The 21,770-nt window shown below is 37.9% G+C and overlaps 1 protein-coding gene across 1 annotated transcript; it reads right to left on the reverse strand.

The window, feature by feature from the left end:
- Window positions 1-4,729: 4,729 nt before the first annotated feature.
- Window positions 4,730-6,412, reverse strand: LOC134547611 (U4/U6 small nuclear ribonucleoprotein Prp31-like). The gene is given in 5 exon segments (XM_063391758.1): window positions 4,730-4,836; window positions 4,839-4,904; window positions 4,907-5,349; window positions 5,351-5,480; window positions 6,388-6,412. Coding segments are annotated over 5 exon segments (771 nt in total).
- Window positions 6,413-21,770: the final 15,358 nt, after the last annotated feature.

Raw genomic sequence — 21,770 nt, forward strand, 5'->3', positions numbered from 1 at the left:
CTATTGTCCTGACTTTACAGATGAGAAATGGAAGCACAGGAAGGTGAGGCAACTTACTGAAGATCATACAGTCAAGTTTGCAACGGAGAAAAAAAATCATTCCCCTTGTCCTAAATCATGAGCTAGTGCTGCAAGTCAGTGTAATTTTTCTCTCATATGACCCTGATCAACTCTGTCTAGAATTTGAGAGTATGCATAATCTGACAGATCATTTGCTCCCTACATAAGAAATGTAAGACAGAAATCCTTTGCAGATGTGGTATATGGGGTCCTCTGTCAGTTGTTGGGGTGCTCTGAAAGAGTCACTATACATTTAAAGAAAACAGAAAAAACCCTACCCCTTTTATCCTTGTGTTTTTGTCTTCTTACTCCCTATTTCCACACTGTGTTTTTGGGGCTTACATACTGCAGATGCTATCTATAAACTCCCCCTTCAGTTTTATGTGAAGCTTTTATCAGGTGGGGAAGTCTCTCCAAAAAGGATAAAAATGTCAGAGACAGCCAGACAATATTTGGTTCACTAGAGAAAAATATCAGTTTTTTACGGGGAGTAGAGGAAGCAGCAGAAACTAAACTAGAAAACAAAAGCATAATTGCTTATGTTGTTTGAAATCCATGAATGTCTTATTTGGTGCTTTCACCTGGAAGACCATCAGCCTTTTCTAAGTGAGTGTGCTGATATTTTCCAGTAGTTCTCAGTTTTAAAGCAGCGACAGGATTTCAAAGGGAGGAAGATATATACAATTTTCTGTTGAGACATATGGTCCGTAATTCAGAAGACACTGAGGATGTAGGAAAAGAGTGACAACAGGCCAAGTGTAAATTGTCAGGTATGATTTTGTTCTTCAAATAAAATGTAAAAATGGTGGTGTGGTGTTATACATGTTCCCACGTTCTTCGATTATATGAACTCCTCTTCAATATTGCAAGCTGAATTAATGACATTTTCCAGTTTCTTTCCAATTCTTCTGTCAGCAAGCAACACAGGATGATCAGTGTACAGTTTTGTGGTTTCATTTTGCTTTCACTTTCTTTGTCCTGTGTTTTGCTTGAGTATACATGATTGGATATGATTACTTGCATAAAGAATTCCATGAGATGTAGAGCCTTGGTTTTGTCTCAGAAGACAACAATTCTTCTAATCTAGGTGCAGAACTGGTACCTAACTGTGCTACATCCCTTAATTTATAAATAGTCTCAGCACTGCGGTACAAAACTGCCTTTCTACAAAACCCTAGGCATGCAGAAGAAGGGTGGCTCTGAGGTAGCTAGTGTCTGTCTTCTGCCTTAAACAAAGAGAATGCAGAGTGATAGACCTGTGGGGAGTTTTGAAGGAAGTAGTTATTGCTTTTGGCACTCACTGAAATTCTCAGTTGTATCTGACCTGTTCAGGTGTCCATAAAGTCATGGGTCACCATGATCAGGCTGATAGGTCAGAGTCTGACAGGGTGGGATACAATCTACCAGGCAATTTCTTAAGGACAGTAGTACATAAGTGTTCTCAAACAGTCCCAGCTGTGAGCTGGTTCATGGTCTGTCGAGATCAGTGATCCAGCTTTGACGTGGGTTAGAGACCCTCTGCAGTCCCTTCCAGCCTGAACTTTTTGATTACCCAGTGGTGATCTAGTGATCCTAGAGTCATAAAGGAAGGGAATTCCTTGTGGACTTCCATTCTCTCCTGTCTTCTTCATGGCTCAAACAGCTGCTGGCTTTGTGTAGTCAGGAGTGCTGGGAGAGCAAGTTAATTACTGATTTAAAGGAGATATTCCTTGAAGTCATCTGTTTATTGCTGGAATCCTAGTTAATGTCTTCATGCCTTTTCACATAGATTTAGACAATGTGTGAATAGTTTGGAGAAGAGGGGTTGGAGACAAGGATTTTTGAAATGGAGCCGCAACTTCTGCAAAGATCTCAAGATTTAGAATAGGGTTTTCTTCAGCTGTCTAGAGAGTGTATTTTTACATGTTATTACTATGATGGTGCTTGGATATTGATTAGAGGTGGACTTGACAGCAGCAATAGTGGACTCAATGACTTTAAACATCTTTTCTAGCCTTAATGATTCTATGATTCCATGGTTTTGCACAAGTGGATGCCAGTTTAGGCATATAAAATCATATGATAAACAAGAGTTAAACACAAATATAATTCCTATATCTAGTTTTACTGCAGAAAATCTTTGCCTCTTCCTTTTTCTTAGACTTTGGGAACATTTTATTTTAATTTCAGCATCTGATAGTAGTGAGGAAACCAAAACTAATTCATGGCCTAAGAGCATCTTTCATCACTTCTTGCTTCTTGTCAGAAAAACAATTCCCTGCCATGGAAAGATTGTGCCAGGAATTTCCCTGCAGGCCTAAGTTTCCACCACCGTGGAACTTCAAAATGTTGAACTTGCAGTCTGGAGAGAGAATTTTCTTTCCAGAGAGTATGAAAGTCATCTTGAAGTGGTTTTATATTGTTTTCTCTCTCCCTTTTTTTTGGTTTTTTTTTTTTTTTTTTTTTTTTTTTTTTTTGTTTTTGTTTTTGTTTTTGTTTTTGTTTTTGTTTTTTTTTTGTATGTATATAATACAAATCTTTCTCTTCATTCCTCCTTCCTTCTGCAATTGCCTCCAAAATGGTTTAGATACATTTCCTTGGTGTGTGTGGCAGCTCAGGAGGTATGTAAGGCTAAGCTGATGGTAACTGTTGCAAAATAATATTTGTAAATGTTCTTGTCAATAAAACTTATTGCTCTCCAGCATCTTATTTGTGTGCCTGCACAACTTTGGGGTGTGAGATTTATTTATAAGTATATATGAAAACAGAGTATCAGGAAAACTAAGTGACTTGCTACAGAAATATTTTTACAAAAATGTCCTCTCAGGTTATAAGCCTTTTCTATATTTTTTCCTTTTAAAAGCCATTTTTATTTTGGTTCTGTAATGTTCACTGAACATAGTTTGAGATTTTGCAAATGATATCACAGTAGGAAAATAAGATTCCTCTTTTTTTGTACAGGGTGCTTGTCTCCCAGTTCTGGAACAGAAATTGTCCTGTGTGATTCACAGGGGCAGTCATAAATAATGAGTTCTTGTTCACCAGTTTGTGAATAAACTCCTGGCTAAAATGTAGTCATTAAACACTATGAAAATATCACAGCATGTCTACAGATAATTGACTGCTAAAGTTTTTAGATAATTAATTTGTAAAAATAAATTTGATTAGCTTTGATCTGGATGTTAACTACCTATCATTAAAATATCAGTGTTTTATTTTGTTATGGATTATTTTTTAATATTGTGAATATCATTATCTATAATCCCTTGCTTAGCCAGATCAATTATCTGCTATCACTAATCTATTGCCTAGCCAGATGACTTCCATTCTCTGAAGGATAGGATATTTAGCTGTGAGTTTCTTCTGAAAAATCTGATACATAAATTGTAAAGTCAGGCTATAATGCTTTAATGGAAGTTGTGATAGATTTTCTACCTGGAAAATGAGTTTTTACTGAATTCTCAGAAAGTACTTTCTATTAGAAATTCTTGTGGCTGTACATAAGTACAAGTATGGCAACCCTTTTCAAATGGCAGTCAGAATTCCAGAGGGGAATTGAAGCTTAGAAACAGTCAGAAATTTTTTTTTTATTAGAAAAAATAAATAATAATAGTTTAGAAATTATTTTTTTATTAAATGGCAAATGTTCTATAAAGACAAATGTCAGTATCTGACGAAAGCAAAATGTGAATGTGAAATACAAGATATCCCAAACAGTGTCAAATCCATAATTTTTGTTTTTTGTTGAAAAGATTATTTCTAGATTCCCTAACAAAATAATGCAAAAAGCAGGGAAAAAACCGAACTGAATCAAACCAAACCAAACCAAACCAACAAAGCCCTCTTTAAAAGCTATTTGCTGGGACAGAAAAAGAATTTTTTTCTATTAAGCTTCTTGAAGGGCTGATTTTGCAGAGACTCTTGCTGGTTTTTTAGATATACCCTCTACAGTTGGGAAGTGCTGTATTTTTTTAGAGCTTCTGACGATTTCTCAGAAAAGATTTCCTAGTAGCTTTGCTATTTGTCTCAAAACAATTCAGGACTGTAGCTGTGAAACAAACAAACAAGTTTAATTTCAGTGTTTACCTGAAGTCTTGGGAAGTGTACAAATGTATGGCAGTGTAAGATTACCTTCATGCTTTCAAAAGCCCACCATCTTTTTGCAGCTCCATAATTCAAGTTTAATGTTGCAATAATGGCAGGACACAGTGTGACAGCTACAAATGGCTCCCTGTCTGTGTCGCTTGCTGCTGTATGGGGGAGGTCGGGAAGAATTCTCCACTCAAAAAGCCATTTCTTGTCATATTTTCTGTCAGTCACCAACAGAGTGTCTGTCTTGGGGAGTAACTGAGTAGTTCACAGGATTCAAGTGCCACTGTGCCTGTGGTTTCCGTGAGCAGGTTTTCGGAGGGGATGAAGGGGAGGGTTTTCACCACGAAGATGTAGGCAAGGAGAAGGCCTGTCTTCTGCTGTCAGTGTCACAGCCTTGGTGTGATGGGACATTTTGCCTTCCCATGAAGGAGCCAGACAACTCCATTAGTCAGAGAGACCTTGGGACCAGCACTTCCAATGTTTTAAGTCCTCCGTGTCTCTATTTGCTGCTGAAGGTCTACCCTTTCCTCAGCAAAGGATGGGGGGGTGACATGGGACTGGAGGGATTTTGGGGGGTCCCTGGGAATTTGGAGTGGGATTAGGGGGTTCCAGGGGGCTCAGGAGGATAGGGGGCCCCACTTGTTTCCTCCTTGACCTTGAGGAGCTAGGCCATGCTGGAGAAATATTTCTGGTTTGCCTCAGCCACTTCTTGGCTGCCTGCGGGTTCATGATCTTGATCCCCTGCGGGGGGCTGAAGGCCATGCTTGAGGCCTGCCTGAGCTGGGCTCCCGAATCACGGATTTGCCCCTGTAGAAAACACTCAGCTTCTGCAGGATCCTCTGCAGGGTCCTCTGCAGGGCTTTTCTGGTCTGGGCCTTGGTGGCCTCCTTGGCCTGGGTCTGGAACACGCAGCCGCTGCCAGCCTTGCCCAGGTGGTCCGGGATGAACCCAAAGTCCTCATGGTAGGTGTCCTCCTCGATCTCCCCAAAGCTCATCCTGTTGGTCTGTTTGTGGATCTCCAAGTGTTCCTTCATCTGCTGGTACTCCTTGCTCCCTCTCTTCATCCTCTGCCCGTCCAGCAGCACTGGTAGCAGCTTTACCTGCTTGACCGGGGCGGGCTCCTGCCACTTGTGGAACTTGTGCTCAATATGCTCCTTCAGCTCATGCCCCACCTTCTCACCCTGGCTCTCAGGGAAGCTGTACACCCTGGCTTCCAGTGTGGGGGATGAAGCCAGTGTGGGTCAGGACAGAGATGAGGGAGAAGGCAGACAGTGTCCAGCACTGGGCCGCCAGCAGGAGGATCTTTCAGGCTGGCAGCTTGGACAGCAGTGAAAATGATGGAGACAGGGCTCAAACCTTTGTTCTGGGCTGTACTAAACCTAAATTAAATATTTTTTCCTTCAACTTGTATTTTTTTTTATTATTTGGAATGCATGCCTTCTAAAATAAAACTAAATCAGGCAGCAGTGAGATTGGAAAGCTGTTCAGCTCTAATGTCAATCAAGTCAAATGTGTAGCAGTCTAAATTTAGCTGGTTAAGTAAAAAAAAATTGGTGATTTTGGTGTTCCCACACTCACACTAACAAAGGATATTCTCACACTTACAGTAAAAAAGGTCAATTCCTACAGAAGGAAAGAAAAACGAGATAAACTTCTTCAGTGATGATTTAGTTTATGTGTGAGTTTGCACTGTCTTTTATTGCACTGACTCCTGTGGAATGGCTAGCTGCCAGGTCCAGTTGTCAAGTGTCTGTCTTTCATTTAGTCTCTTTGTCATAATGTCAAGATGTCTCTTGTGTAGATAGGCTGAGAGGGAGAGATTACTAGCACGGGCACAGCATGGCACTGGGTAACGCTGTTTTCATCCCCAGCTGGGATCTCTGCGTGGGAAGGGGCCAGGCTGCACCAGCTGAATGCCATGAGCACAGCTTCACTGGTGTGTGTCTGCCTCGTGCTGTTCCATGATGGATATGAGGTCAACAAGTGCTGCTGAAATTTCTTAAATCATGCTGATTCTTGTAAAGACAGTCATAAAACTCGTGTTGACTTCAAGAGAAATGCATTCAGACCACAGGTCAGGGTCACAAAAGGGCCTGAGACAGAGCTGGATCAGAAAGTCTCAGATTTCTGTTATTCCCTTAATAATAATAAAAAAGTCCATCTTCCCTCTATGAATTGAAGATCCTCTCTTTCCAACAATTTTTTAAAAAAAATTCCTGAAGTATTCAGGTCAGTTTATTTATTGTCCAAACTTACCTGAGTAGTTTGCATACTTGCTCATAGAAATGAAAATTTTCTACTTTCAAGTGATATATCTTATAAACTGCAGCTGTAACAAAGGCCGTCTTGGCAGCAGGGGAAAGTAGGAGTGGATGATGTTGTTCATTCCTGCAGAACAACTTATTGAAATTGTAGTTTTTATTATGCTTCATTTTCATCCCTTACCTTTCTATGGCCTCGTCTTCCTCACTTCTATAAACTGGGTCATTATTGCCCTAAACCCTTAAACTGACCTTTTAACCAGAACTGTTTTAGTATCCAGCCTGCACAGAAGTTTGTAAACATTCTTGGAGCACTCAGAGGACAAATGACTATGTGTTTGGAATTACATTATAAAATATTTTATTTCCTACGGCTTAATGGAAATTTAGGATGGTGTCTTAAGAAGAATTTATTTGACAGTCTGTGAAGCCTTTTCACCACAGAGGTAATATGTTGAGCATCAACCTGGAATGTACTTTGTGTTGCAGGAGGCTTTATTTTCTAAGCAGTGAGGAATATAAGAGCAGGTTGGGGCAGATGTGAAACAAATGCATTCTTCACATGAGCGTATTGGATGTGTCCACTGGTGTGAAACCGTTGTTTGATGTGATCACGCTTTTACAGGGCAGGTCTGATAGTCTGCTGACTAATGACAGGCTAAAAGCAGGCTCTGGTGTCAGCCAGGGCTCAGGCTGATTAGCTCAGAAAGCATGAGGCTCCCATTTCAGAAGAGTGATTCTGGAACGTGCTGGAAACATTCTGCCTCATGAGAGGTTGAGGCTGAGAACAAATTGTGAGGCTGGTAAGACAATAACCTCTTGTTTTCTCCAGTGATCCACCATCCTTTGTGTGTGCTGCAGATTTTTTTTTACAGATGGCAATAAACTTACGTTTTGACACACTTTTTAAACCCTCCTAACTGCATTGCTGTTGTTTAGGCATTGTATATGGACCATGTCAGGAATTTTATTAAATGACTTATCACTAGAAAAATGCTGATTCTTTGATACAAAGTGTTTTGTGAAAGAATGTCAGTGCTGTGAGCCACTGCCAAGGCACAGAAATTAATAGAAATTCACCTGCTGGGCAGATGCTTGTTACTTCATCTGCTGAACTGCTAAGAGAAGAAGATCCATAAAGAAAACTATTATCTGGAATGCTCATTCTTGCTGCTCTGAGATACTCTTGCTAGAAGACAGAATTAGCTCGAAGGGCACATATACAGAAACAAGTATATTTTTTAACCTAACATTTTAACATTTTACAACAGATAACAGTTTAATATGCATGAGCATTAGCAGTTTTCAGTGACATATAAAACACAGCAGAGAAAAATGGCATTTGTAAAGTATTACCTAAAAGTACTGGTAAATTAAACTCTAATATTTGCCTATATGCATATAAATGGTATGGCATTAATAAGGTTTTTGTCCCTGGCTCTGAGTGTTCCTGAACACTTTGTTGCTGTGACTGTCCAAGTTTATTGCTTTTCTACATTTCTCCATATGAAGATTTCATTGCTTGATGACAACATTAGGATATCTGAGTTGTGACAGTTTTCTCCAGTAAGGAGGTTTGTGTTTTACATTCTTCTTAGTGAGACCCTGACCTACTTCATTTACTTTTCAAAAACTCTCAATGTTCTGAACCCAAACATTTTGGCTGTCATTCGCAGCCGAAATTACTGTGTGGCCACATATGCAGGGTTTAACCTCTAGCGCTGTGCCATGATTTGTATCTATTGGACTGTATTCAGCAATTGCTTTTAAACTTAGAATTGCACAGCAATTAATTTAACATATCTTAAAACCCCCCCTTTTCCCAGTGTTTTCAAGACTCTGTGCCTTTGTGTGTGTGTGTTTCTATGTGATACACATGGCTAACCTTTGTTAAGAATATGTGCTTGAACTGTCACATGAAGTCAAACTTACAGGCCCCTGGCTGCTTTGGCAAAAACAGTAATTCAACTAGGGACTGAGCATCCCCTGAAACATGAGAACTCAGATGTCTCCCACTATCAGCTTATCAAGATCAGAGAAATCCATTGTCCTCACTAATTTATTCAGATTTATATTGCAGTAAGTGTACTTGCAGTGACAAAGTCAACCCCTTCTGAATGTTTTCTTGCTTATTTCTAATGTACCTGTATAGAAAGAAGCATCAGAATTTATGTTTTCCATGCTTTTCTTTAATAAAGGCTTTAAAAGGGACACTTAAAATAGCTTTTTATGGTACAGTTCCTTCTATTCTGGAAACATTTACATTTTGTTGAGGCTTTAATTTACTTGAAAAAACACCCAGTCTGCAGTCTTGGTGGGTATAACTGTCATGGCTTTAGTGCCCATGAGGAAGCTGAGAGAGAGCCAGAGCAGGCACAGGGGCAGGAATGTGGCAGAAGGTATAAAGCAGGAAAGATTTATCTACAGATGTTTGGGACAATTTGCCCAATTTGTGGACCATTTGCCTGTGGTTCACCAAACACTGCACTTCTAATTCTCTGTACAAGAAATATCCAACCTTCTCCAACTGCTTAATACCATGACAAGACAACAAAAACCTTTTTCAGTCTATAAGTCTATTTATGCCACTAAGATTAACATAACTGTTTTTGGGAGGCTGTTAAATGTAAGTGCAGAAAAGTATGACTATTTTATAGATGAATTTTAATTAAAAAACCCCACCCAACCAAAATGTCTAGTAGTTTTTCATATCCTTCCAATTTTTGTATATTTTTTGGGCAGAGCTGATTGAAAAAAATGACACACTGTTTTTTGATATTTTTTCAAAGAAATTTCTTTTGGGAATTTCTGGTAGAAAATTAGTGGACTTGAATTTTCTCCCAGCACTAATATATACTTGTTGCTATAATTGTGGCTTGGAATTCAATATATAACACTCCATGCTATTCTCTATTGCTTTGCTACAAATTTCCTTTGGAGGAAAAAACATTATTTTTAATTGGTTAATTTATCAGTGCTAGCAGAAATAAATTTAACAAATGATCTTGTGGACTCACATCTCTGTATTAGGTACTTTCCTTTCCTTTGGTTCTGCAGTATCAATTGAGAAAGGCTGCATGGCACAGACAGAACTATACAAGTTCTGTAATGTGTGTACAGCCAGAAGAGGACAAAGAAGCTAGTTCTGCAGGAATGCAGTCCAGACACCTTCACCTGTTATTGGTCTGAGTATGCAGGTACATTTTGCTATGTGAGAAATCCTTTTTTCCTTTTTATTGGTATTACTTTTGAAATATTTCAGAGTGGTTAAAATCATCCAAGTCCCACACTGCATTGTGTAGTCAGTTCTAGCAGCTAGTACACATTAGAGCTGGGGTAATAAATCAAGTCCGCTAATTTTCTACCAGAAACACCTGAAGGAAATTTCTTTGCAAAAATATCTAAACCCAGTGTTTTCTTTTTTCAATCAACTTTGCCCAGAAAATATAAAAAATTTGGAGGGACATGCAAAACTACTCTAGAGCATTTAAAAAAATTAAAATTTACCTATAAAATAATAATGCTTTCCAGTACTTACAATTAAGCATTCTCCCAAGACCTTATCCAGCTCTTGTATGACATCAGAACATGATGTTCAAAAATTTCCTCCTGAAAGTCTGAGGGCTGGAATGGAACCCTATTCCTTTTCCTATCCTTCCTTTAATGCTGACTGTGTGAATGGGTCTTAACATCCTGCTTCTTTGGATCCTTTTTGCTTCCCCAATATCTATCAGGGTTTTTTTGTCCATAGCTGTGGTCTAAAATGCAGACTTAAATTTTGACACACACCCTTGTGTCATCTACTTAGGCACCTTCTTTTCCCCCCTCCTTTCTGGGGTACCATAGATTTAGCAAATGTGTAGCCCCTGCAATATGGTTCAAAATGAAAGGTTGATGAGAGAGATTTCTGGAAAGAATGCAGATGTGTAAGCATTTGCTTCTGCTTCTTTATGTGGAAGGGTAGTGGCTGCTGCTTTGTGGAGGGTGATGAGGAAGAGAATTGCACACAGATATTCCAGTAAGGAATCAACCAGTTCAGTGCTTGATTTAGAATTCTAATTTAGATCGATCATACAGGATGAGGCAGAAATATTTGGGTTTAAATTTATTTTTGCCTTTTGCATTGGTAAAGCCACAGAAACCCTGTTTTATAGAAAGATATTGTAACTGCATACTAGAAACTGACTTCAAGAAAAGAGGGACATACCTTGGAACATTCTGAGGTGATTCTGGCAGTTAAGTTCTTGTACATTATAGCAAGTTTTCCTTTTGCCCTTGGAGACAAATACATGAAGAAAAGACCACAAGAGATTCTTTCCTATCCCCTGTGACAAAATAATGCATGCCTAAGAACCTGATATTTTCAAGAAGATTTAATGCCTCTAACTTTATTGCTTTAAACATTTCAAAAAAACCTTCTGGCTCCAGTATATGTCTCTTTTAAATATAACAAAGAATGGACTGTATGATAGTTTGGCCCTCCCTCTGCCCTATCTGGGGACTCACCAAGTAACAGTTTATTCTCTGACTGTTTCACTTTTCACTTCTGTGGAACACGGATATTTGGTCTAGCGCACATTAGCAAATATTATTTTTTTGTGCTAGGTATAGGTCAGTCCTTTTCTCTTCTTTTTTACTGACACACTTTTTTTTTTGTTTGTTTGTTTTTTTTTTTTTTTTTTTTTTTTTGTTTTTTGTTTTTTGTTTTTTGTTTTGTTTTGTTTTGTTTTGTTTTGTTTTCTAGTAGGGGAGACTTTATTTTTCTTGGAAATGGGCCTCAAATAAATGTGGATATTGTGTCTTTTTTGATATTTGCCAGCCTTTCTAATAACAGAAATCAATTGCTGCCATCCTAATGGCCATCAACAGAGCTGTTAAGTAAGATTAGACTTAACATGAAGTTATGAAAACTTTGGATTCAGAAAAAATATCACTCTTCTTTCTATAGGTTTATTTTTTTAGTTGAGATGGCTGATTAAAGAACAGCATCAGAGAAGAATACTTCAGGTAAAAGAAAGCTGGATCATATTTTATAACTATACAATTGTCTAGTTCTTGTTATGTAAGGATCTGAAGATATTATTTTCCCATTTGAGTTGCCACAAAACAGAAATGACACAGAAGAAAATAAACAACCATGGGTAATAAGACTGCTTCTCTGTTACAGTTTTGGGATACTAAGTTTGCAATGTTACAGCAAACCATAGACTGTTACGTTACGACAACGTGGTTACAAGTGGTCGAGTGTTTGAATTTAACTTTAATTTAAATATATAGATGTAAATAAGAAAAGTGCCTCTTTCTGCTAATACAGATTTCTTGCAGAGACAGTGCTATGATTTTTAAAAAAATGCTTCCATGTAATATATAAGGAGGTGATGAAGACTAGCATCTCTCTGTGAAAGGCAAAGCTGATCATGTTTACAATATAATTTAAATTTTAGCACATTTTAAAAAGGGAAAATAGGACTTTTAAAATGACTTGTCATTGCCCCAAACTCACTGAAACCAGTAGGGCTTTTACTGATTATATCAACTGATAAACCCAAAACTAGGCAAATGGTGACTGCTTTTGATATTTCATAATTTTCTGTGTGAACAGATGTATTAAATAAATGTATGGATACTTCCCCTTCATCTCCCACATCCTTTCAAAAAGATTAGAGAGGACCAGAAAATAAAATGTAACCTATAAACTAATTTATGTGCAATAAATTAAATTAAGACCAACAGCTAAGAAGAAAGGGAAACCAGGTGAGAATGACAAGGTTCCCAAATGTCAGCAGGACAAATTCTCCCAGTCCTTTCATGAGTGGTGGTTGTGGTGTGAGATTTTCTTCCTTCCACAGAAGCCCACTGAATGTTCATGGATTATTTCATGAGGAATGGGGAGTATTTGCACATAGATAAGAGGCGCATCTAGCATGAGCTCAGCCACAAAACCTGACTGTGAAATATCCTGTTGGATCACTGAATCTATGTACCTCCAGAGGCAGGGCTCCTCTTTGGCCAGGTCTGGCCTGTAGCGTCTCAGACCACGACCCCTGTGTACATAAAATTCCATGGCTTTTATGAGAGAGAAAAGCACAGCTGACAGGCTGCAGGAAAGCAATGGTGATTGTCAACATATTTCCCTGTCTTGGTTACAGAGATGGCAAAAAATAGAGTGTGTGTAAATATATAGAGATTTTTAGTGCATTTATGAGTTGCTTTTAGTAAAATAAGCTAAAATTCTGCCTGTTTTCAGTATGAATAGGAGCTGTCCTGCTGAAAACCAGATTCTGCATTTGATTTCTTTTTTTTTTTTCAGCTGCTAGCCTTAATTGTGTGTGATTGAATGTGACAGCAGTGGTTCTAAGGAGAAAGAATGAGTATATAACAAGGAGAATGAAGACTCAGAGGCAGTCTCAGTTATAACAAGTAAAAATCTGGACTTGTATAAATTCTGTAGTGTTTTCCATTTACGATGTGAAGCCTGTAATCATTTCTCTTTGGGAGGACAAGTCTTGAGAAACTTCATATGAGTGAAGTGTGATTTACCAAAAAAAATATATTTTTCAGAAGTGGATTGCCCTCAAAAAAGGCTCCTTGAGGACTCTGATGTAGTGTCATTTCACAGGACACCTCCACACCTTGTGCCTCTGAAAGCTTTCATTGATCCCAGGTAAGTCAGTTTTCCCCCAGCCTCTTGGTAAAATTATTGCCTGCCATTCTCTTCTCTTGTGTAGTCCCCAGCAATGCCTTAATTTGTAAAACACCTGATGACAAAGTATATGTTAACTATTTTTATCAACTACCCTTCCAGCAGCCCAGGTGCACACAGCTTCTAACATTTACTTTCAGTGGGATTTTTTGTTGTTGCTGTAACAGAGCTAATTACTTGTGACTGATTAGTACTTTTCAGCAATAGGATAATGTGACCAATATCCACTTTTTTTTTTCTTAATCATCACTGTTGCCTTTGCTCCCTTTTTTGTCTAGAGCAGTTTTGATTCAGCTGAATTTGCTTTTTTCCTTTTGTTACTGATAGACTGCTTTCAGTGTGCTGACTGTAAAAAATTGTTTTGGAAAACTGCCTGGTTTATCTCTAGAGCCTGATGTAAAGTCTTCAAAGTAAGATTAAGAGCTCTTTGTTCATGTATTTATTTACAAACAGTGTCTTGAAGAAAGGGGGATTTGGGTCTTTTATTACATAGACCCTGAATTTTGAGTTCAAATCTTCTAAAGATGCAGGCTCCTTGCATCAGTTCAATAGAAACAGAATATTCCAATTGGTTCTAGAGGGATTAGCTGGTAGAAAGTGTATGAATCAGCAAAGCTGCAGTCAGTGTTTATCATTGGTCTTACTGATAGATTACTGATTTTTTATTTCATGATGAAATGCACAATAATTTGGAAAGGTGAGGATGGTCTGTGGATTTATTAGTCATCCCAAGAGATGGAAGTGCTGTGGAAAAATAGTCTGGAGCAAGTGTAGAAAATACTCTTGAGTGAGTCTTGCTGTGTACCACTCACCTACAGTCAAACTCAACAAATATATCTTCTGAAGGTCTTCAGATTTTTTATCTGAAACTCATTATAATTAATAAAAGCTTTTCTGATGGCTAAAAAAAGACTGAGATTTGAAGTTAGGTTAGTTTGAAGTAGAATGAAATCTTATTTTTTGTTTAGATCTCCAAAATGTAGCTGATGTGGGTTTGCAAGGCCATCCACCGTTACCAGATGTTTAGATTTTTCATTTAGAATGCTTAGAATTGTCTGTCAACGTGAATAAGTAATGCCCTGATACATCTGAGGCATGGAAAAAAATATTCCCCAGGGACAGTGACTCATAGATGCTGTTAGGATCTGATAATTAAGCAATGCCTCTGCCCAAGAAAAGGTGTAAATGAGACCAAAGTCAATAGTACAGATTTTATTTAACAGTAAATGTGAGGTAGAGAGATATAAATAGGACAGAAGGGAGAGAGAGAAATAGAGAGGAGACAGAGATTAAACAAAGACATCGCCACGTTGATTCCTGCTGTGTTCTGCTGGTCCTTCTTTACTCTGGTCTGCTTCATGGAGGGTTCCCCTGAGTGTTCTATAGATACCATTTTTATTGAATCCAAGTACTGTAAATCCATGCGGTCTATATGCTGTTCCCACAACTTGGGATGGCGTGTGTATAACTGGCTGTTCCCTTTCTCACAGTTTGCCATGGTGGGAATTTTTGTCCATGTAGGTTTCCTAGATCTGCCTCACCAGGTCCTGCACCTTCCCATTGTTGCTGCACTTCCCATTTGTTGTCTGCACTTTTCCCACCGTCTACACAGTGGAATTTTGTCCAGTGTGCTAATTCCAAACCTTCACCTCCACTTTGGTCTGGTTTTGTTTGCCATCTGTTCTTAATTCCTCTTGTGGTGGTTTACCTTGTGGGATCTTTCTTCTTTGACAGTGTTTGAGATAGCTAGGTGTGCTTCTCTAAGTCCTCAGAGATGCCACTCATATTTTGGGGCATGATTGGTCAGGATTCAATTTTTTTTTTTGCTGATATTTCAGCAACTGCATTAGAGCATCTGAATATGATCACAGAAGCATAAATAAAATATTGATCCCCTCACTGCTAGTTATATTCTGATTAAAAGACCAAGACTTGAGTGATGGTTATTATCTTCTTCCTCTTTTTTTGTAGACTCCAAAGTACATGCTATTAAAAAATACAGTCTGGTCTAATAGATTAAACCAATTATAATTTTAAGTTATTGATATTTTCTTCATTTGCATCTCCACTATAACAAAAGGACTGTATAGAATAGGAATAGATTGCCATAATAAAGATGTTTGCATTTTTTAAAGCAGCCCAGTAAATCTTCTAGAATTGCTGGCAAAAAAGAAATACACAGATAATATATTGGCCTAATCCAGTGGCTGCAGAAATCAGCGGGCATGCTGGAAACACACTTTTGACCAGACAAGCAAGCTGTGCCCAAGGAAACTATAAAACCAAATAAGCAAAGAGTTTGGAAATGCTTCTGAGAATTGAAGGAAGAAACACAAAATGCAGCATATTAAAAGTGAAGCTAGAAGCAGTGCAATTTTACTGTTTTTATTTGTAAAGGTAAGGTAAAAAAAAACCAGCTATCCATCAAGGATGGATAATGCAGTTCTGAGCCTCAGGTTAGGTTTGTTAGTGAACTGGGTTTTGGATTTTTTTAGGTGGTGATTTTTTGAAAATAAAAAAAAAACCCCATAAAAACCAAACCAAACCAACTGAAATTGAAATAGTGCATAAACAGAAAAGCAATTAAAAGATCATAAGATTGCATTTCCTTTAAGCAGTTTTGCAAGGTGTCTGGCATCCCAATTTTTATGTCATTCAAAATATGAGCAAATTCTAGCAAATGTAACAAACTAAACTCAAATGGAATAATTTTGAAGTAGTTAAAAGGAAAACTCTTCTTGGGCCCTAAACCTCAGTTTTGACTCCTAAACATAAATGAAGCTTTGAGTTTTCTGTCTAAGCTCGATTAAAAAATTTGCAGTACCTTGAAGACTCTGACAAGTGAAAAAAAGAAGAAAGTTTTCAGTCCTGCTTAAATCAACATTATTTTGGGCCATTTGTGTCTTAAATGTATTATCTTAATCCTAGCTTACAAAATGAAACTGTTCAATTTGTTTTATTTATACTGTGATATTTATCAAAAAAGGTGATAAAGATAAGGTTATAAAACTTGAATAGAAGTACATGTTTTACACTAAGTGTTATTAAGTCCCTGAGAAGTAATGCTATCTTTATTTATTGTAATGTCTGAGGGAGAATGATTTTACAATTATTTTGACTATCACACTTAATTGAAATGAGAATGTGTAAATTTTCTGTAAGAGTAAAACAGATGGTGATACTATAATATAGTTGCAATTTAGGCTGTGTAAATTCCTCTTTATAAGCCTGAATCTCCACCTCATTACCTAACATTAATGAATTCATGCCACAAAAGGTTCAGCTAAGGGAAACAATAAAGAAATAAATGCACAAACTAAAAGAGCAGTGAAATTATCATCTGAAGAAAAAACTTACATGATTCACCATGTCAGTAAAGGTACAGGAATAATTGGTTATATGGATCACTGCTCCTGCTGTGTTGTATAAGAAATCACTGGATCAGTCTCATACACACTCATCCCTGGAGGGTGTGTGACTAGGAGAACAATTGCTTTTCTGCAACAAAAAACCTTGAGAACATTTGTTTCCATCCACTGGATGTTTCATAAACAATGTCATCTCTTCAAAACACGGATTAAAATCTTTCATTTTAGACTATTCAACTGTTCTGTTACTGGATCAAATCTATGCAGTTCTGTTAATTTTAGCAACACAGCCCATGGTTATAAAGGACACTAAACCTCAAAAACATTGTAAATACAAAAAGAGAGTGAGAAACACTAGAAGTAGGTGGGACTGATCTTGGAGATGACTGTCTTTTCTTTCAATTTCAGTGGTGCTAATAGTCTTCTAATTCAGACATACTGATGTTAGAAGAATAAATCCAGACTTGGCCTTCTTAACTGAGATGCTAAAAGTGATGGCTGTAAATATGAACTGACATCTCAAACCCACTGGAATGTGTCTGGGTTTGCATGTGGGAATGTGATGCTTTAGCTTCTAAAGAACACTGTGGCTGCAAATGACCCTTCAAGAGTTGTTCAGTCAGTGCAAAGTACTGACAAATCTTCCTTCCTTCACCAGAGCAGTTACCTTCTAGGAGCCGCTACCTTACAGGACATGCTCAGACCACTGGGATGACAGAGGCCTTTTTGGTGTTCTAAAGTTACAAGATTTGCATTGAGAATGCTTGACTATAATTTGCTCTTACAAATCTCAGGTCTGTTAGAAACTGGAGTTGAAAAGGTGGTTCCACATGCCTGCAAACAGAAAAAGAAATAGCTAAGAACAAGAAGAAGAGGTTAGTTTTCACCAAAAGTTAGAGCAAGTCACTCACTCCATTTCACAACTCTCCCATGACCTGAAGAAAACAGGTTTTATTTATAAGTGGTGTGAGAAAGGAAGCTGAGTGCTTTTCTTACAATAGCCATCTAGTCAAAGCAGCAGAATGCAATGAAAGCATTAATACTCATGAATTTTTTTGAAACACCAGTGATTGACTCAGTAGTAACTTGTGTGGTACGTGTGTGAGATCGTGCTAGACTTTTCTTACCAGAGGTGTAAAAAAACGTTAAAATTATTGGCTGAGACTGTGCTTTACACTTTTGTTACACTCTCCTCTGCCCGTCTTTCAGTGGGAACCCCATTCTAGTGAATGTGCAATATAAAAATATGAATCAGCTAAAAACATTGTAATTTTAACAATGTCCCTTCCAGGCTCCATAAATACCTATAGATTCAGAAGGTCATGAAAGGATTGTTTAAAAGTAAATTACTCTGGCTATTTTGACATTAATTTAAAAATAGCTTTAATGTTGTCATGATGAGAGGTACAGAGTAGCCTAAAGGATTTTCTGTCTTCCTTTGTACTTTATTTTGTGTAAAATACTTTATATGCAAGTATTGTGCACCATTGAAGTGATGGTAAAGATTGGCAGTAAAAGCTATTGTTGTATTTAAAAGCTGGCAATTAGTTCAACAAACTATTTTTGTTTTGTTTTTAACAAGCACATGATAAAAAATAGGAACAATGAAAGTTCATGAGTTGGGAGCTCTAAGCTAGAGTGAACAATCAGTCGAAGGTGTCAATTTTTATGTAATGTATTTCTCTTTTGTTGATATTTATGTTCCAATTCAGAAATAAAGGGGGTTTCTCTCTTCAGCCCCCTGCCATATTGGAGCTCTAAGTCTGAGCTGCACAGAAAACCTAAGAGTTGATTTTTATTATATTAATTTTAATGTAGAAGATACTTTTATCTCTCTAGCAGTAAAGTCACCCCTTTTTCCTTCCCATTCACTCAGGTCTGTGTCAGTTATTTCATATGAAGGACAGGATGCATTTTAAATTCAGTGTTGTTATGCACAGATACCTGAGGTACTACAGTAATCCCATGATCTTACAAGGTGAGCAGACTAGCCTGCCATATAGCAACATGGTTTTAGAGAGAAGTGACTGCCTTTTAGTTTCACAATTGCATCTTTTTCTGATTTACATTCAGCTCTTGTACACACTTTCTGCAGAAGCACTACATAATTTAGTGTAGGGAAGAAAACACCAGGCTAGGTATACGGTAAAAAACTGGTTGGTATGAGATGTTTTTTCTCTGCTTAGAAGAGGATAAGGAGGCAAAGGGAATGAGATAGGAACATGCTCATATCTTGCCATTCGCTTGGTTTTTCTCTCATCATGGATATGTTCTTTCCTTATGACCCCTGCAAAATGGTATTGCTATTAGATGGTAAGAAAAAAGACCTCTCTAAAAATATAACACTTTAACAAATTGTTTAGCAATGACTGCATGCAGCCATCAGGAAAAAAACACTGACGAGGATGACAGAATTTCAATACTGAACGTGAAAGTATTAAAATAATCTGAGGATTGACTGGAAAAGAAAAGCCTGATTAAATTTTCTTGATAGCTTCTGAGGCAGAAAAGAAACCAGACGTCTCTCTGTCTATATTTATTACTGGAACCTCTGTTCATTCTTCTTGGCTACTGTAATTGAGGGGGGATATTATCTCCTCTTGGGAACCGAAAGGCTCAGCCGGAAAGATATTGTCACTGTTCAGCCATTGAGTCTAAATTTCTGTTTTTAAGAGTGTTCTCAACCTTTGCCCAAAACCAAAAATAAACCTGACAAGTATTTTCTCCCTCTTTGCAGGGATTAGAAGCACTGAAATATCATGAAAGAGGTAGTTTTTAGTGTTTTAAAGTTTAGGCCAAAGAGTGTTAAGGAGATCAAAGGGTGTCTAAACTTTACTGCCTAAAGAAAGAGAAGTGGAAGCATTCTGATAAACATCCACAGCATATTTTTATTTTGATTAGAATAGTCTTTCTCAGGTTTACTCATTGCTACTTTCCATCAAACATAGTTTAACAATCATCTCAAATTTTGTGTGTATGTTTGCTGGTTTTTCCTTTCACTATTATGGTTTCACCAAATCTTCGACAATAACCGAAACGGAATGGAGGGCAGATGAAGCAGTAAATCTTAAATTTCAGCTTTAAAAAGTTTTTCTTGAAGGTGATGGTAAAGAAAATGGGAAAAACTGTAAATTATCTAGGTAACTGCTAGAGTATCTGCCAAAAGTATCTACCTCATTTTCTATGGAGTAAAACAATAGAAATCTAAGGCACACAGGATAGTAGCCCATTCTCTTACCTTTAGGCATGTGCACTGTAGATCATCATTCGAGGCTATTCTCTATATCTAGTGCATATTACAGGTTTACTTTATTTGTGATTTTTACTAGTCTAAAAGAAAAAGCCTTTATTAGCCTTATGTGTAAGACTATTCTTAGTCTAAACTAGTGACAAGTTAACACAAGTCTGAACAATTGTAAATGTGCTCTTTACATGATAAAAAGAGCTTGCACTGACTGGGACACGCAGGCTACACCACTCTAAACATCTGCATTTAATGATTAATCTTTCTTGTGATACCTGTTTGCCATGGACCTGTTGCAACTTTCAAATCTTTCAGGACTCTGTCAGCAGCTTAAATCAGGCACCATTTTATTATCACTAGAGTGGAAATGAAAACCCACATCTATGTTAGCATTTTTGTCATTATGGCTATACCAGCTAAGGGATATGATGTTTAGTGACATTTTTATACTCACAAAACCAGCAACATAAGCAACTCTATTCATAGCTTCAACTTTTATGCATGTAGTCAGCATAAACTGCATGGGCAAAATATCACTTTTACTGTTAAGAGATGCATCTCTGCTAGAAGGAATTTCCAATTCACTGAGAGGCCCCTTTAATGGAGACAAGAGGTAAGAGAGGCAAATGATAGTGCTTTCAAAGTGTAGTTTGTTATGATCGTTTTGTCCAGGAGTTGAACACCTTAAAATAATGTCTCTTGTTGTTTGTTTCCTCTATGCTGAAGGAAAACAGAACAAAATAAGAGATATTGACAAGTCTGCAAAAGAGTGTGAATGAAATACATAAGGAAAAATAACCTTCTGGAAAGTTTTTGCAGGAAAGTATTCAATTTATTAACTGCTTCTTAAAAGAAAACATCTAAGATTGAAAAAACATGAAATAGCAGTATGCTTCTGGGAAAAAAAAGGCAGAAAGATTTCTGATTGTCACTCATAATGCTGTGTTAGTCTCATATTTTTGCATGTTTCTCTAATTAAATTAGAGTACAATTGAATTTATGGGATGGTAGGATTTTGCCTAGGCCGTTGTACGGGTATAAAGTATCTAAAAGGTCTTACAGCATTTTAATATCTAAATAAAGTAGTTTATTTATACAAAAGCACATATCTGAAGGCAAAGACTTCTGAGAGCGGCCTTATTCTACAACCAATTACAAACCTAGGCAAACAAAGTCTAAACAAGATAATAACTAAAGCATAGAAATCTTAACACACAGAGTTCTAATGAAACAGCAAACAAAGCACAGAATTCCTAACAAGCAGAACTAGTAAGACTATAAGCAAAGCACATATCTGACATTACAGCCTCTAGGTAAATCAGCCTCCCATCTGACCCCAAGGAGGATTTTCCAGCCGTGGGGTCACAATAACAGAAAGGGAACACAAGATCACAGATCCCAGACGGGGGTCCCGGCTGCGGGGATCACAGTGGCAATGGAGGGGTCCCCAACTTGGCAGAGTTCCCGAAAGCAGGGCCGCAGGGACAAGGAAGGGTCCCGGGGTCCCAAACCCTTGCAGTTCCCGGTTGCAGAGACAGGAACCCTCACAGACTCCCAGCAGCCCCGAACAGAGTCCCGGGGCAAACGCCGCAGGGGAAAAGGGAAGGGATGGGATCGCAGGGGCCAGGGAGGATCCCTGGGGTCCCGAACCCTCGCAGGAGGAAGGGACGGGACCCCAGGGCCCAGATGCCAGGCTACAATAGATGATACTTTTAGAATCCCATTCGGCTCCCTGGCAAGGCTCCTTCCTCAGGCTGCAGGAGGTGGAGGTTGGATCGATAGATCAGATTGATCAATCAATCCCCCGACCAACTGACACAGAGGCTTTTATCCCAAATTGCAAAATGCATATTCATATCTTTTATCTACACACTAACCAATCTAGGTACAATTCTAAAGTTCGTAAAACTACGAAAATCAGCGTCAAAACCTACGCACATAGCATATTTATTAACGTAAAACTCTATCTTACTAGCATAAGGTTCTACCTTGTTGTACATAAAACTCATACTAAAAATTATAAACAGTACCCTACTCTATTTTTGTTATGTCTGTACTCTATC

Source organism: Prinia subflava, chromosome 2 (genome assembly GCF_021018805.1).
Source record: "Prinia subflava isolate CZ2003 ecotype Zambia chromosome 2, Cam_Psub_1.2, whole genome shotgun sequence".
NCBI classification, from domain to species: Eukaryota; Metazoa; Chordata; class Aves; order Passeriformes; family Cisticolidae; genus Prinia; species Prinia subflava.